The 16783-nt window shown below is 42.0% G+C and overlaps 1 protein-coding gene across 1 annotated transcript; it reads left to right on the top strand.

Annotated features, from left to right (window-relative positions):
- The first annotated feature begins 5010 nt into the window (after positions 1-5010).
- Positions 5011-16522, top strand: lmo4b (LIM domain only 4b). Its single transcript, XM_062424166.1, has 5 exons — positions 5011-5531; positions 7220-7460; positions 12157-12253; positions 12951-13106; positions 15488-16522. Exons 2-5 carry the CDS (start codon positions 7225-7227, stop codon positions 15494-15496), a joined length of 498 nt encoding a protein of 165 aa, XP_062280150.1. The 5' UTR covers positions 5011-5531; positions 7220-7224; the 3' UTR covers positions 15497-16522.
- The last annotated feature ends 261 nt before the right edge of the window (positions 16523-16783 follow it).

Raw genomic sequence — 16783 nt, 5'->3', positions numbered from 1 at the left:
CCCATCGCTGAGATGTTTTCTGGCTCTGCTATGCACATTCATTACTGTCAAGGGCTTCTGGTGTGTTTGAAAATGCTCACCCTGATCCATCAAAAACCAACAAAATCCATTACATTTATATGAAAATGTCATGACAGACTTGATGGTTTCATTATATACTGTAGCTTCACAGGAAAAGTCTGCGTTCTGAGGCACAAAATCCTGTTCAGACTGGCTTAAAGTAAAGCAAATTTTGGAGGAACAAAAGTCCCTTTTTGTTTAGAATGGTATCAAACGAGAAAAGATTTGTGGAATTGAGAGTAAATTTTTCAGTATGAAATGACAAACCTTTCAAAAAATTCTGCCACATGCAGAAAACAAGAAGTAAAGTACTGACAGAAATCCTTATACACTTTGATAATTACCCCATGAAAGGGTTGGATTGAGCTATACTGTCAAGTACCCATTGTTTCCATGTTGCTTTTTGACCAAAATCTTCTTCACTATTGAAAGATACGACTTCAGTCCATTTGTGACAATGGACACAACAAAAGCATCAAATATTGTTCCATGCTGCAATGACTTGCTTAAAAGTATGTACTTAAAGGCAATTTCTTCTCTTTTCTTTCTCTATGGGAGTGAAATGACGGGATGGATATCAATCTTCAGTGGGTGCATGAAGTACAGAGCTGGGATCAGGACCATCAACTGTATATAAAGATGGACGATATGACAGCTACCCGAAAGTGAAGCCAAGACATCTTGATTGCCCTCCGGTGGCTGGCTGCGGTATGGGTCATAAGCCCTGCCCCCTCCATGTTAGCGGCTCAAACTAAAATATCAAAGTACATATCACATAAAGGTGGTTTCTGTCATTTTAGATAATTCTTATCATTCTGATGTTTGCACAAGTGCTATTTTTTCTTGATACATTTGTTTTTAAATATATTTTAACAATATAAAACTGTAGTACAACGACCACTGTATTGTATTGTACCACTGTATTGACTAAACTGTATTGTAACTACCATTCTCAAACCTCTGTCAGTCGGCAGGAAAGGAGACTTTTTGGCTTTGCTTTTGCACAGCGGTAGGAAGCGGATACACGCAGTTTGTGTTTATATACTGTCAATGGTGTCACCCTGCTTCACGTCTTTGCGCTACGCTAGGCTGAACATGTCCTTGCTCTTGCTTTGTACTTGGTGCAAAGACATAAAGTTGATATCAACCCTCTATTTTTACTCATAGAAAGAAAGTAAGAGTAATTTCTAAAACATTTAACTGTACCTTTAAGGCTAAGAAATGCTGCTAGTATAGCAGTTTGGATTGTAAATTCTTACAGTATGTGTCACATAGAGGGCACAATGAGCCGTGCTACATTCACAGATCATTTTAACTACCATATTCGCTTCAGTTTTTTCATCTCTCGATCTTCAGAACATTGTATTGCTTCTGACAAAGTGGTTTAGAAAAATCCACTGTATAGGGGTATTTATTGAGTTGTTCACTTGTTCTCTTCTTAATTACAAACGATAAAAAAACAAGATCAATGACACTAAATAAATGAAGTGAGTCATATTTTGAGAGAGGAAAAATCGAGCAAAACACTTCTCGCTGTTTCATTGTTTCGTGACCCAAGTCGAGCTGCAACCACACGGGAAAGTGGAAGGAGTACAGAGAACATACCACAAAGACAAAGCAACGCAGCCATGAACTCAGATTGAAGGGTTTGATTACACAAATTTAGTCATTGTGAATGTGCTTATTTTCATGCCATTTCGACTACACATCGCCTGACTGTAGTGTACCGTAACCATTAACTCGCTGGAGTGTATTGATTTGCAATGTGTTGAACTGAAAATGGTTTTTATTCATTTCTTTCCCCACAAGTGCACCAGAGTGTTTTTTCCTTTTCTTTTTTGTATCAAACCTTTTACCCAGACTTTGATACAAGAACTGTCACTGTTGTAAAACGTTGAAAGATTCCCTCCACACATGTATTAAGACTTACACAAATACTCTGCTCGGAATAATAATGTGTGGCTGACATGGGAAAAAAAAAAAGTACGATTAGGCTATCACTTTAAAAATCCTTAAAACGCGATCTACTCCTACTCCCTCATTAAAAATGCCATGTTTCATGAATATGCAAATATTTTACATTTTAAAAGTTGAACCGCTGGAAACAAAGGTGAGTCCTACTTCACTGTAAAGTCAATTCTCAGTCTTTGTGCACTGTAGGCTTCAAGTTTTCACATGACACTTGTGACGTCACAATTCCTGCTCGTAGGCCCGCTCCCTTTAAATCAGATTTTTTAATGAGCTCAAAGAAACTTTCCACTTTCAGCAGTCCTCTAGGGTCAAATTCTGCACTTACAACATTCAACACAGTGGAGCTCAAACATTCAACTGTATGAACAAGAAAAAAGAAAACAAAGATCAGAGGGGGACTTTAAGGAGTTGAATGTACTGGTCATATTGCTTGTGTCCAAATGTTGGAGCATGATTTAAAGCAATAATTCAACTTTGGGGGAAAAGATTTGGCTCAAAATGAGAAGCTTGATACCAATCTCATACGTCAGGGTTGTGTTCTGTAGATCTTCTCATCTAACTCTCAGCAAAAATCAAGCAAATAAGCATAATTCCCCCAAAAACTATTCCTTTAATGTGTTTTTAGGTAAGTAGCCAGTTAATCATTCAGCAGATTGCATTTGGAGATCTCTCTGTGGAGTCTGCCATCCTCCGTGCGGTCATGGAGTGGGCCCTCTCTATCTGTAGATAATCTGAACTCTAATCTTCCTTCATCAGTTGGCTCAGCTAACTGAATATAGTTCTCTCCAAAAGACGGCCCACACACACACTTGCACACACTCACGCGAGAAAGCAAGCGCATTGCTTCATCACACACACAAAGCCACACTTTGCTGTGGTAAACAATCCGACGTGATCATTTCAAATGAGCGTGAGAGAAAGTTATGGTGACCCTTGTGTTGTTTGGACAGAAGATTGCCCGTGGTGTGTAAATGTACAGATTGAAACAGGCCTCTTTGTGGCACAGTGTCGTGTTAATAGAATATAACGCAGAGCGAATCCCAATCCAAAGTTAACCAGCACGCTGAATGTGGCTCTCTTGCTTTTTCCCACAGGACAAGCAGATTCATTATGAAGCACCGTGGTCTCCTTTTCATCTCGGTGAGATCACCCCTGTGGGGAGTATCAACACTGCGAGCCACATCTGACACTCTCTTGTCCCTGTTTAAACATTGAAATAGTGTTCAGCCATATTGTTGTGTGCTGCTATTTTTTTTTTTTTTTTTTAATCTGGTCCGATTCATAATGCAGCTGCTTGGAAACTGTCACAGGACTGAGAGATCTCAGCAGAGAAAAGAGATGATCAATTTCTGAGGGAACGCCCCCCACCCCCTACCCAACACTATTACCACCACCCTCCCACAGCTCCCTGACCCCCTCCGCCTCCTCCCCCTCCTCACTTCAACTAGCCATAATTATTTTGCAAAATAGCTCCAGAAAAAGAACACGCAAAGTAATTTCTCTTGCCCAGTTATGAAAAGCTCATTAAAATAGGCCTGGAACAAACAAAGCATTTCCTGTGAGGCCCCTTTTCAAATTCATTTCATAATTTCCTTCTGTTTTAATCATTTATATCAATTAATCATTCCTTGGTGGAAAAGATATTCTTCGCCATCTTCAGTGGGTTTTGTTCTAATGAGTGAGAGGCTTGATGAGAATGTCAGGAGAATGTGGCTCAAACCAAGGTGGAGTAGCATTGGCTTTGCCAAAGGGAAATCAGCCTGATGCAACACAATCTCTTTGGAGCTGCAGGAATAATTAAACAATTAAAGTCAAGAAAAAGATCATCTTTATACATCTGATGTCTTTCTAATGAAGCCTGGGGCGTCTTTATAATAACGTTGTTTTGTCATGTAAAACCACTAAACCTGGTGAATCTAAAACAACTTTTCTCTAAAGCAACTTTTGTCCAATGGCAACTCTTTTTAGTTGACGTCACAATGTTTTTTCTACATAATATTTGTTAGGCTTCTACACTGCAGCTCTTCTTCTGTTAAAAAGCCAAGCATTAAAAACAGAGGAGGAATTCACTTCTCTTTCAACATCGTGTTAGAAAATATGTCAGCACCACATTACTTTTATTAAAATGTGCTTCAATTGCCTCCCATTTATCTCCCCTTTGATGTCTCACATGAGGGTGAAAAGCTAAAACTGTAAGACTGAATGAATTGAAAGGATCTCAGCCAAATCGAGGTCTTGCAGATTAGCCTTAATAGGTGTTGAAACCAATGACCTGAGGTTTAATGAGGTTGTAAACGACAGCAGGCCTTTGCTGCGATTATTTTCAGTGACAGACGATGGCGCCACTACGCAGCTATTAGGCCATGATATTTCCCAGAGGTTGGAGTCACCCTCGGTAAACTAAGTAGTTATTGAATGTCAACTAATTAAACTCAGACGTGAGTCGAATGGAGCTCACTGGATGTTGCCATGCAGCTTGTATGGAGAAAAAAGATGCTGCGTGTGATCTGATAGGAAACCAGTCAAAAATGAAGGAGAGCAAAATCCATCAGTTTTATAGGGATGATATTCAGCTATCACAGCCAATTACGCCCTTTATAAATATTTTAGGCGATTAAAAAAAGATAAATTACACAGTTAATTATTGCAAACAAACATGACACGTGATCATTCACATTCAAACAGGCTTAGTATAAGGCTTTCTTTAGTGTCTTCATGCTCATAAGTATCCCTGTCAGTGTTTTTCAGTGTGTACATTTGACACTCGTCTCTTCGTTTCTTTCGCACCTCTCCGCTCCACATCTCTGCCGGTCCACCTCCGTTTCCATCCCCTGTTCTGATTGGCCGGATTTGTTATTCCTCTTAAATGGGCTGCGCGCCGATTGGCTGCGGCGTCACCTTCGTCACTCGGCTAAAAGGGGTTTTTACTGGAGGTTTCATCCTGTCAGCGACACATGTACAACAACCAGCTAACGGGACCCGCAGACCAGAGCAGAGCAGCGCTGAGGACCGTCAATTACAGCCTCTCCGCCTGCCTCGTTATATCCTTCCTTCCTTTTTTTCTCTCCCGTCTGCCAAAACACGCACTTGTCACGGTTTGAGGACATTACGGCATGCGTAGACCTGTAATTACGTCTCGCTATGGACTCCTTTTGTTTTTTCCAGCGGGGGGAAAAAGCTCTGAAGCAGCAGCAGCAGCAGCAACAGTGAGGCGGGAAGCATCCAGTGGAAATACTATCTGATAACTCCATTTGCTCGGCTCTCTCCGTCTCTCTCTCTCTCTCTCTCTCTCTCTCTCTCTCTCTCTCCGCTTGTGGCCGGTGTGAGCCGCTCAGGTTGGCGGAGCTCGGAGGCCGACAGCGGACGATAGAGTGTCCGCTTTTTTTTTTTTTAACCTGTACTTTTTTTTTGGAGGGGGGGAAACACTGTTGTTACCTGTTTACCTGCCTACCTTCAAGTCATTAACTCCACAGCCATTACGCTTAAAAGAGGCGAACGAGGTGAGTGTTTGTACAGCTATACTGCATGGTGACACGGTAAAAAATAGAATAACTAGTGTTTATTTCGACCTTAACTAAAGCTAATTTACATTTAAAACAAGCTCAGGCCATTCTGTTTGTGTCTTTTTTCTGGTTTAAGTCGTCATATTTAATAGGCTGTGTTATTCTTGCGACATTATTCCTCCACCTTATCACTTAACTCACAACGCAGTGACACCAGTGTGATGCTACATTTCTTTGAGTTTCCATTAAAAACAATTTTTTTAAAAAAAGGGAAAGAAAGAAAGAAAGGAAAGCAGCAGCCAGTGGACAGGACCTTTTAGCACATGGCTGCCTGATATGTTTTCTCTCTCCTCTATTTCCATGACTTAGTCTCTGCTGCCCAAATTGCCTGCCCGTGTAATTACTTGAGTTAGCCCATTTAAGTTAAAAGCCTCTCCCCCCCCTCCTCCTCTCCTCTTCCCCTCCTGTCCCCTCCATCCCTCAACGGGGGGAAAAAAGAAAAAGGAGGAAGAAAAAAAAAAGAAACTCTGAATGAAACTTGACGATGGTCCGTCTTGTTTATCCAGGGAGTCACTTTCAGGTCGGGCTTTTTGATTCATCTCCTTTTAGATTTAATCAGCACTAAGGTACGCTGTGGTTTGTCCCTAAGAGCCATCGCTAATGGGCTTACTGAATGCTTTTCTCTGTGCACCCCCCTCCCTTAACCCTCCTCCTCTTCCCACCCCAACTCTAATTAGCCTACCTGCCTTTCAACAAAGATTTGGCTTTATCCAGGCATGTAGTCTGCCTGACCAAATTGGAGAGGATTACATTTGAAAGATCCCACATTCATTTTTCTGTGGGTGAAACGAACGCCTGCATTGCATTAGATGCATTAGATTAGAACATTTGGCATCATTACAGTAGATCTGTGCTACATCAGGGATGTCTGCTCCCCCCCTCCTTTTTCCCCCTGATGTTGTTAAAATATCAGTCTCCAGCAACATGAAGCCCATCCATCTCTCAGGTCAAAGGCCTACTGAGCATCAAGTGTTGGTAAACAGACAAGCCAAACTGCTTCACATGTCAGCTCTTGAAGCCAGTCATGTCTCACTCTATTCACACTGTATTCTGTTGTGGTTTTCTTCTTCTTCTTCTTCTTCTTGCAATAAGCACTGACTCTATTCAGAGTGAAAGAATTGTGCGGTGAAGGATTGTGCTATTTAGAATTTTTAACAAAAGCCCCCCGTGCTGCATAATTGTTCCTCTGGCCCCCGGTGTTATCAGTTAACAGACATTCATCATGAGAGGTCCAATGAAGCAACAGCAACGTAGGATGAGACAGGGAGATCAAGGGCAGATTAGTTCACTAAATGACTCGGAGCTCTCTTATAGCAGAACAGGACTCGGAACTGTTCCCTTAATGAGATCAGCTATTGTGCTTTTTGTAGGAGTTGCAGTCTGCAGCCACTCACAGAGCACGCTGATGCAACAAGATGTTCAAGGGGTACAAGATTTGAATTTGATAATTGATAAATTCACGTGATCAGGATAGTAATACCCTGCTCTAAAGGTAACCAACACATCCATCTCAGGTCTTGACCCCCATTGTGTCCAAAACAATAGTTGAGCTCTAAAAGTATCAAACTGCAACCTTCTAGTTCAACATCATCTCATCTGTGTCTGTTTTTTTATTTATTTTTTAGGGACGATGGTGAATCCCGGAGGAAGCAGCCAGCCGCCACCGGTTGGCACAGGCTCTCTGTCCTGGAAGCGGTGCGCAGGGTGCGGGGGCAAAATCGCAGACCGTTTCCTCCTTTACACCATGGACAGCTACTGGCACAGCCGATGCCTCAAGTGCTCCTGCTGCCAGGCCCAGCTGGGCGAAATCGGCACGTCGTGCTACACGAAAAGCGGCATGATCCTCTGTAGAAATGACTATATCAGGTGAGAAAGGGAGCATGCATTATTTAGGACAGTACTAACTTTTATTGCTTTTACCAGAGATGTAATGTTTCAGCAGATGTTAGAAAACTGACTTCACATCTCGCATTACTTTTGAAGAATTGTACTTCTCAGAAAGCTTTTAACTTTACTTTGAAAAAAGTTGTGGAATATATGAAGTAATGGTGTTAAATCAAGTTAAAAACAGACAGAACATGGATTTTGGTTGGGTATATTTCTGCTGAACATGTCTCACATTGTACTAACGTGATCAGTGCTCATTAAAGTATGGTGGTTGAAGTCTCCCCAGTCTAAACCGAAAGAGGTCAAACAAGCTGCCATGTGGACAGAGCACAAAGCAGAGGAGTTGCTCTGCAGACCATCTGCACGTCTGTCCTGTTCGCTGTTCATGGTCAACTGAAGGACAGAAAATTGCTCTTGTAGGATTTATGTTTGCTCTGTAAAACATTTGCACAGTGTTTGGAGTTGGGCACACATTACTATTTATTTTTTAGGCTTTTTTTTATACAACAGAAAAAGGAACATTCAATTAGCAAAGAGAGCCTTTTTAAATATTCTAGTAGGTAGTGCCAGACTACCCAACCACAGCTTATTGATGGCAGTCTCATCTTGGTAATGTGGAGCAGGCTGATGTGTCAGGAGGAGGAACAGTTTACGGAAAGTTCACATACTTCCTTGAACGACTCAGAGGTGCAAGAACGATATTGATTTGAACCATTCTAATGAATTCAGTTCACTTTTATATTCATATAAGACATGTTTCAGAGTAAACTCATGTATCTGAGTTCATCATGTCTTTTTAAAAATGTTTTTGCTTTAATAACACAGAAGATGGAAGTGCGTTACACTCAGCATGAACATGCAACGCTGCTATTAAATCTGCACGGATAATTCAAAAATCTAAAGTGTGCCTGTGCGCTCTCACACCCACCTCATAAAAAGGATGAGGAAGTCAATGGGGTACTTCATTCATAATGGGACTATAACGTAATTAAAATTGAAAAGGGAGGGGGGGGGGTTGGAGAGGAAGGTGGAGGGGGGGGGGGGGGGTTTGGATACACCTTTCCACTTGTAATGAGAGCATGCTCTGTGGAAGAGCTAAAACGCATATTATGGAACCATGAGATCTCTGCAGAGATAAAGATAGGAGCGGTGAGGGAGGGGGGAGGGAAAAAAGGGAAAAAAAAAACATCTGACAGTGAGTCTACACAATTAAATGCTTTAATTATAGTCCCCCTCCATTTCCTTTAGTCCTGATGGGTTTTATCTAATGAGATCTGGTCCCTGGCTTGTATCCGCTCCCAATGACGTGTCCGAAATGAATGAGAGCCACACTGCAAACAAAACATTTAATTAAGCAAATTGGCTTTTGAGAGAGAGCAAGAGAGAAAGACAGATAGAGAAGAGGGATTATTGCGAAGGCCATTTGCTGCTGTTTTTTGTTTTTTTTCCCTCCCCCCTTCATCTTAAAGGGCCAGACTTCTTTTTTTTTTTTTTTTAAATAGATTACTAACCTGCTCATATCACATACATTTTAATCTGTGGCTCCTAACTTACATTAATACAGCAAATGCTCATGAGATTGATTCGGAGCGCGTCACATTACGCCTATAATGGGATGTACGCCTGGTCCGGGATGATATCCATCTCCCATCAATCAAACTGGAATATTTACATGTCACAGACATCACAGGACAAGCACGCCGCTCCTCCGTGTTTTTCATGCAGCGCAGCCACCAAAAAGCTTTAATGTCAAACTTAATGCCAAAGTTGGGTTTGCAGTTGGGCGGTGTGTGTGTATGGGGGTGGGGGTGGATGGGTGTTGTTTTAAGCCGGAGGTGATATTATTTCTGCGGGCTGCTACTGTAGTAGAGGGAGAATTAATTTACTTGTGGCTGCCGGATTCAGGGAGAATGCTGTCCCCTTAATTGAATAAGCCTAGGTAATTAAATGGCACTTTTCCAATAGAACGTGTGAGGTAAATCTAATAGTTGGTTATTTAATATCACTTTGAAGTCTGCCCACTCGAGCACTATGACAGCGCAAGAGAATGTGAACTATTAGGCCAGGAAAGGAAAAAAAAGCCTGGGATCTCAGAAATTAATTAAATCGCATGCAATTTAGGGGAAACGTTTATCTTGATTTGTCATAACAGAATTAATTCAAGGCCTTCAATTCACTTGGGGCCAGATCTGTTACTCTGAATTAACCAAGTGTAATTTGGCTGATCCCCCCCCCCCCCACCCTAACCCAATCCTCCCTCCTCCTCCTGCTCCTCACCCCACTGCCATCACCATCACCACCACCCATCCCACACACACACCTCCCCATCCCCCTCCTCCCAAAACACATGCACGTACACAAACACAGATTCCACGCGCACCCCTCCCTCATCTCGGCAATCTACCCCCACTACACTCCTCTCTCTCTCTCTCTCTCTCTCTCTCTCTCTCTCTCTCTCTCTCTCTCTCTCTCTCTCTAATGCAGCTCTTGCCATTATGCAAAGCCCCGCTTCAGTATCAATATGGCCTAGTGCTTTTAAGGTGCTTTGGCTGCTGATGTAGAGAGGCATTTTTAATGGACTGTGTTGCAGAAATCATTGTTGTGGGGTAATTTTACCCTACTCAAAGGCCTCGCTGAACGAGGTCTGCATTTACCCAGACAGCCTAGCGGCGAGCCTCGCTATATTTCACCTGGCAGTCAACGCCGAAATGAAATCCAAGTCGATGCCTTTATAGACGACGGACAGCTCCGAATGTGTTATTTTAATCAGAGACGTCGGATTCACAAAGGGGAAGAAAACAGCCATCCTCCACTGCCAGTGTCTGGAAAGCATGAGAACTGATATTTTTTTGGTGTGGGGGGGGGAGCTGAAACCAGATGTGTCATCGCAATTAAAGAGTCCCTTGGCCTTAATTATACTGACCCGCAGTGTCTACTTCACCTCAGCGCTGTAGTTCACTGGCAGAAGAGGCCATTAGAGCCCAAGTTCAAACCGATATAGCAACTTAATTGAGCACCTAAAGGCTTTGGCTTCTTAAATCAAACACTATCAAGAGCCATGCCAGAGTTAAATAATTAACCTGGTATTAAACAGAAAAGGGCCATGACAAAAAAATATCCCATAGTCTCAACAGTGTTTCACGTAGAGGAAAACTCCTTTAAGAATAAACTCGACACGAAATTACGAGGCATTTTTAGAATTTGCGACAAAGTTCGAAGGCGGCTTTGAAATCAGGAGGAACGTCTTTGCAGGTGAAGCGCCCGGTTCGCTTTTTTTTTTTTGTCTTCACGAACACAGGAAGCCAAGGCCTATATGTTCATTTCCGCTATCATGTGTGTCCCAGTGAGAGCGGAGAATTGGCAGCGTCGTGACGACAGTCTCCAGTTAATTAGTTTCTGAAATTGAGTTTTGATGGAGCCTTTCCAAATGATGCCAAGACAAAATTTGCTTCTGCCTAGGCTGTCTTATTGAAAGCCATTTCTGTGTCCCTTTGCAAAGAGCTCTTCTCTCTCTCTCGCCTGTTTGTTTGTCAATATATCCCAACAACTGCTCGGGTTTACGGTCGGGATGGTGGAAGCATTTATTCCCTCACTGTCTCAGGATGAATTTGTTAAATACTTTACATAAAATTGTCCTCGAGAATTCTTACACTTTGTTTCTTTTTCTTATAATTAATTCTTCTTTTTAGCCCAAATAACTTCATCTGATCCACACACACCACTCTTAACAACTCCTCCCTTCCTTCCTCCCTCTCTATCCCTTTCTTTTTTCCACCCCTCTCTACCTCCCTCTCTCTCTCTCTCTCTCTCCCCCCCCCCTCCTTCTCTCCGGAGCATGTCAGATGCCGTGGTCTTATTTGATTGCTTAGGAAAAGTGCAGTGATAGAGCAAACACCCGGTGAGATATGATGACAAATGGGTCCAGATCCCAGTAAATTACTTTCTGCTCAAATCGAAATTTCATTCAGTTTGCTGCTCACCGAGATGAAGTAATCTAAATTGTGAACTCAGAAGGAAGATAGAAGGGAAGCTGGAGCAAGCATTTCATTATCAAGAGGCAGAGAGGGGAGAGAGAGAGAGAGAGAGAGAGAAGGTTAGGGACGAAAGAGATGAGCAGAAGCAAATCTAAAGTGTTGACACCATGATTGAAAAGGTTAACCCATGCACATTATATATCAACCCGAGTAGCTACGGGTTTCTAATGGAAACACGGCACTGACAGAGCATTCACAGGAGTCCTAATGGCAAAAGCACTACGTCTCCGCCTGGATGTACAATCAAATCCTCTTAGGTCGTGATTGCTTATGTTCCAGGTTATTATTAGGCTGCAAAAAATGGGCGGCAAAAAAAAGTAATATGCAGTTTCAGTGCTAGATGCCGACGGAGAGCAGAGGACTGGAGGATTAATTTTTTGGAGTTGATATTGTGATGATGTTCGATTTCTTCATGAAGTTGGATTTTTTTATTTTATTTCTTCGCCCATATGTTTAAAGTTAGAAATGGAGCTGAGGGACGAGTGAAGTTGGCGCTGAATATAGTTTTCATTCATTCAACATACTCAGCAGCCCTAAAGTGTGGATGCCACACTCCATTTCACAAGGTTAAATCTATGCAGACACATACAGTGGCTCCATAGTAACACTTTGCCCTCTTTTTTTTTCATTTTCTTTTTCAGATTATTTGGAAACAGCGGAGCTTGCAGTGCTTGCGGTCAGTCCATTCCAGCCAGTGAACTGGTGATGAGGGCACAGGGCAACGTGTACCATCTCAAGGTAAACTTTCAAGCTTGATGAGTTCAATAATGCAAGACAACACAATCAGTTATACCAAATTATGATTATGATGATTTATGAGGTCATTCAAAGCTGAAAAATGAGCTGCAACTAATATTATTTTTTGCATTGTCCGTCCATTTGTTGTTTGGTTTCTCCATTCATCTATTGTTTTGTCTAAATAATGTCAGAAAATAGTGAAAAATGCTCATCACAGTTTTCCATACTTGTTTTTGTCCAATCAACAGACCGAAATCTAAATATAGATCCACAAATCTTCACAATTTAAACACTGGAAGCAGCAAATGTTTGACATTTTTGTTCAAATGAACCAATTTTCAAAGTTTTTCCAGATTTATTTTCTGTCAGTGGACTTATTATTTCAGCTCTAGTTAAAGATGAACTAAATGTTTATAAGTAGCACAATAATTAAACTGGAGAGTGTGCAGAAACTTGGAGTAAAACAATGACCAAATAAATGAAACAATCATGTAGTTTTTGCAGTTCTTGAAATGATTCTAATCAGCAGCTGAAATGAAGTTGGAAAATAGTTTACTTGTTGTCAACTTTGTTGTACCACCTTTACCAAACACCTACACAGAGTGGTGAGGTTTTTTATGTGACATTATAGAATTTAGCGCTGCCTCGTGGTCTGCAGGCCTGGTTGTGATGGGTTCTCTCTTTGCCCCCCCTACAGTGTTTCACATGTTCCACCTGCCGGAACCGGCTCGTCCCCGGGGATCGGTTCCACTACATCAACGGCAGCCTGTTCTGCGAACACGACAGACCCACAGCACTCATCAACGGCCATTTGAGTTCACTGCAGACGAACCCACTACTGCCCGATCAGAAGGTAAGACCCCACAACCCTCCACCCTCCCTCCCCTGTGCACCAGTGAAATATGTGGCGGGCCTCTCTGGTGCTGGAGACCGCTCCACAGTTCTTTGTTGGTGTCATTTCAAAGTATTATTAAAAGGGGCGTCTGATAACTTCAAAGTAAAGGACAGACAGTAAAAGCCTGTCATCAGTCAGCGGGAGTCATTAGCAGGAGGAGAAAAACATCTGTAATTTTCACGCCAACATTTTTCACTCTGTTTATATTGATGTAGTTGATTCAACTTTACTGCAAGGCATGCAGCAGATATTAAATCTTTCAGAGCAGAGATGAATTTTATTTTCAGGCAGCCAATGGATTTTTCCATCATTCTTGTTGGAGGACATGCACTCAGAAAATCTGTATTAAACGTCAGCACAAAACATGTGAAAATGATTTTTTTCTCCTTTTTTGTGCGTGTGTACCACTGTCCTCACACTCGCTTCGTTACGAGCAGATACATATTTGACTCGTCTTGAATTTATTCGCCGTCCCGAGCGACTTGAAAAATGAAACGTGTCACCATTAATACAAAGTGTTTAAAACAGCATTTGACTACTCTATCAACAGGAGCGCGATCACCTGGGCTAAAGTTATTACTCCAAGGCCAAAAAAATATGTATCCGAGACCCGAGGTTGAACACAGACAGCGAGCTGCAGCAGCTAGTATATCATGAAAGCTGTCATCATGGCTTTCCCTGATTTGATCTTGATGCCTCCAGTGAAAGCAAAACAGAAGGCCTAATCATATAGGAAGGATAACTTCATTCTGCCCGCAGGAGATGTAATCATTTTTGCCTCACAACAAGGAGCTTTATTGATACCTTGTCTGCACACACAGTACTGAGAGATATGGGAGGTGTTTGGGAGTGTGTCAGAGTCTGACTGAAAGAGGAATTATATTGTTGGGAGCATGCATTTCACCTTGAGTGGTTTTGTGAGTAGAGGAGAGGTAGAACTCCATTAAGGCCCCCCTTCCTCCCTCCTCCTCTCCCTGCCTCCACGTCACAGGCCTTTTAAGGGCTTGTCACTTTTACAAATCAGCTCTTAGAGCTCTTAGAGCTCCTCACATTTAAATTGAAAGCCGTTGCATTATCTAGCTTAATTTTAAATGTCTGTTTAAGTCCTCGCTCCCAACACCCCTCCCACCCCTCCCCATGTCTCTTGTACCATGGCTGGCGTAGTAAATATGAGGCCTCATTGTTTATTTATGCGCTAACATCAATTGTAGTGAAAACTGCTGAATTATTGATGCTAAAATGCAATCTGAATATTGGCCCTGGTGCTTTAATTATAGCAGAGAGAGAATTATTAAATAAACAAGAGACACGTCGCTGAGTGGGAACAGTCTCAGGATGCTTTTGTTATCTCCCCGAGTGAAATAAGGAAGAATTATCCCGCCGCCGGAGCACTTTATCACACAGACGGTCACATTTCTTCTCACTAAAAGAGAATTCGGACGGCCTGAAAATAACACAGACTTACAGGAGGATAACAGCTCGTGGTGAGAAGTTCTCAAAATCAATATACCTCATGCGTCCTCAGCAGCACACAGAGTAAATCGAGGCACGCAGGCTGGTTAAGCAAAAAGGAGAAAATGAAGCAGTCACCGCTCACACAGAAACACGGGGGTTATCTGCTGACCATTGTTTTTGATGATGTGCGATTTGGCCGTGACATAATTGGCGTCGCCTGCGTTTTTTTTTCCTCGTAGGCGCAGGACATTTGATGCTCATTTATTAAGCTTTTCTTCCCCCAGCTTCTTCCTTAATCTCTTTGTTCAGAACAGACAAATTACCTCTCTCATACAGAGCTGCTTTGACCCGGGGGAGTGAGACCCTCCCAGCGTCAGTCACTTTAATTAGCCCCCAAGTAGGAGTTTGCAATTACTAATAGACTGAAGCCCTCCTAGTGATTTGAGGGATGAAGGGAAAAGTAAATCGGCCCTTTAGAATCACGAAGGAAAAAAAACAACAAGAAAAGATGAAAAAGTTGAATGCTGGTGGAACCCAGACAGATAATTGTCTTTACCCCCCCCCCCCCCCCCCCCTCCCTCCCTCCCACACCCCCCTTGCATTTTTCTGTTTCACAGGACTGAGCACCTCCTGCAGTTATGTCGGAGCACGGTTATAATTATACCAAAGAGAATCGCTTCATGAATGCACTTTTAAGTTAATGCAAAGTAAATGGGACACCAGATGGTTTTCAAAGCCTGGCTGATCAATAAATTAAAACGAGGGGCTTCACGACTGGAGCAGGCGGGGAGGGAAGGTTGATTTATCAGGATGGAAGATTTTGTGAACTCTCAATGACAGTTTTTTAATTCTTTTGTTTGTTTTTATCTGTCGCTGTTTTCCAGGTGTGTTAGACGGACGCCGTGCAGGAAAGCAGCAGGATGTGTGCCTTCATTTTAGCCCTTACCCATCGTCACCCGAGACAGTGTGGATCAGCAGCACCCCCGGCCTTTTTTAGCTGTGCTCCTAAGGCCCTTTTTTTCGCCCTACCGAAAGGAATCCTCCACCCATCTAACCAGTAACCTGACATTTATTTCTGCAAACACCCCTCCCCCCCACCCACAACCCCCCCGCCCCACGCTCAGCCTTCAAACCGTGGCTTTTTTTCCCCAAATACGGGCGGATACTTTTTTGCACTTAACGCACCTGAATCGGGAAGCTGAGGACTCCTTGACCTTGGAATAACTTTAAAAAAGAAAAAAAAAGAAGAAAAAAAAGGAGACCGAATCAGAATCCAAGGGGGACTCTTCAGGAAGAGAAAAATGAAATAACACACAGAGGATGTTGTGACTGAAGTGAGGGAAAGAGAAGAAGAAGAAGAAGAAAAAAGACTAATGAGGTTTAAGAGATGCAGGTTTTTCAACGCTTGCATATTTGTTTAAAGACATTTTGGGGAAAAACAAGGACCTTTTTTCATTTTTTTCCTCTCTTCCTTTTCTATCCTCATTTCCCAACAACATGGTGTTTCAACTTTATATATTTTAGGTGTTGTCAAAAGGGGAATGTGTTTTTTTTTCTTTCTTTCTTTCTTTGGTGGTATATAAATATATATATAAAAAAATGGGGTTTTAAAAAAAAAAATCTGTGGCTTTTTGTGAAAAACAAATCATGAACACACTCTTGGTGTTATTTGTAAAACTTACCATGTATGTACAGTATGCATGTAAATGTCGTTGTCCAGGCGTGGCTACAGTACATTCAACCCTCCGCACTCAGCTCCAGTCCCTCCTCCTCCTCTTCCTTGCCCCCTTTTTCAAACCTTGAACCCACGGCAAACTGAAGAAATCTGCTCATAGTCCGTAATGTAGAGATCATCACCAACATATAAATGCTGAATGAAAGAGAAATTTATTTGTGATATTTTCCGAGACATTTGCTCCAGTATGGTGTATTTAATTAATAAAAATATTGAAGATTTAAAAGCCTCTTTAGATTCATTATAAGCTTCTCCAATCTTCACTTAAAAGTTTGCTGAACTTGCTTTACTACTTGATTCAGTAATGAGCCTAATGAGAATCCACAACACTCAGAAATGCTTCTTCACAGCAAAGCGCTGTGATAACACTCCTTGTTTTTACCAGTGAAGCATTTCAGGGTGGTCTTTATGTCTGAATTACATAATTACTTCAAGATCCAATTAG

This window comes from Scomber scombrus, chromosome 8, assembly GCF_963691925.1.
Source record: "Scomber scombrus chromosome 8, fScoSco1.1, whole genome shotgun sequence".
Classification (NCBI taxonomy): Eukaryota; Metazoa; Chordata; class Actinopteri; order Scombriformes; family Scombridae; genus Scomber; species Scomber scombrus.
The sequence above is the reverse complement of the archived record's forward strand: the minus strand, read 5'-3'. Positions and strand labels throughout refer to the sequence as shown.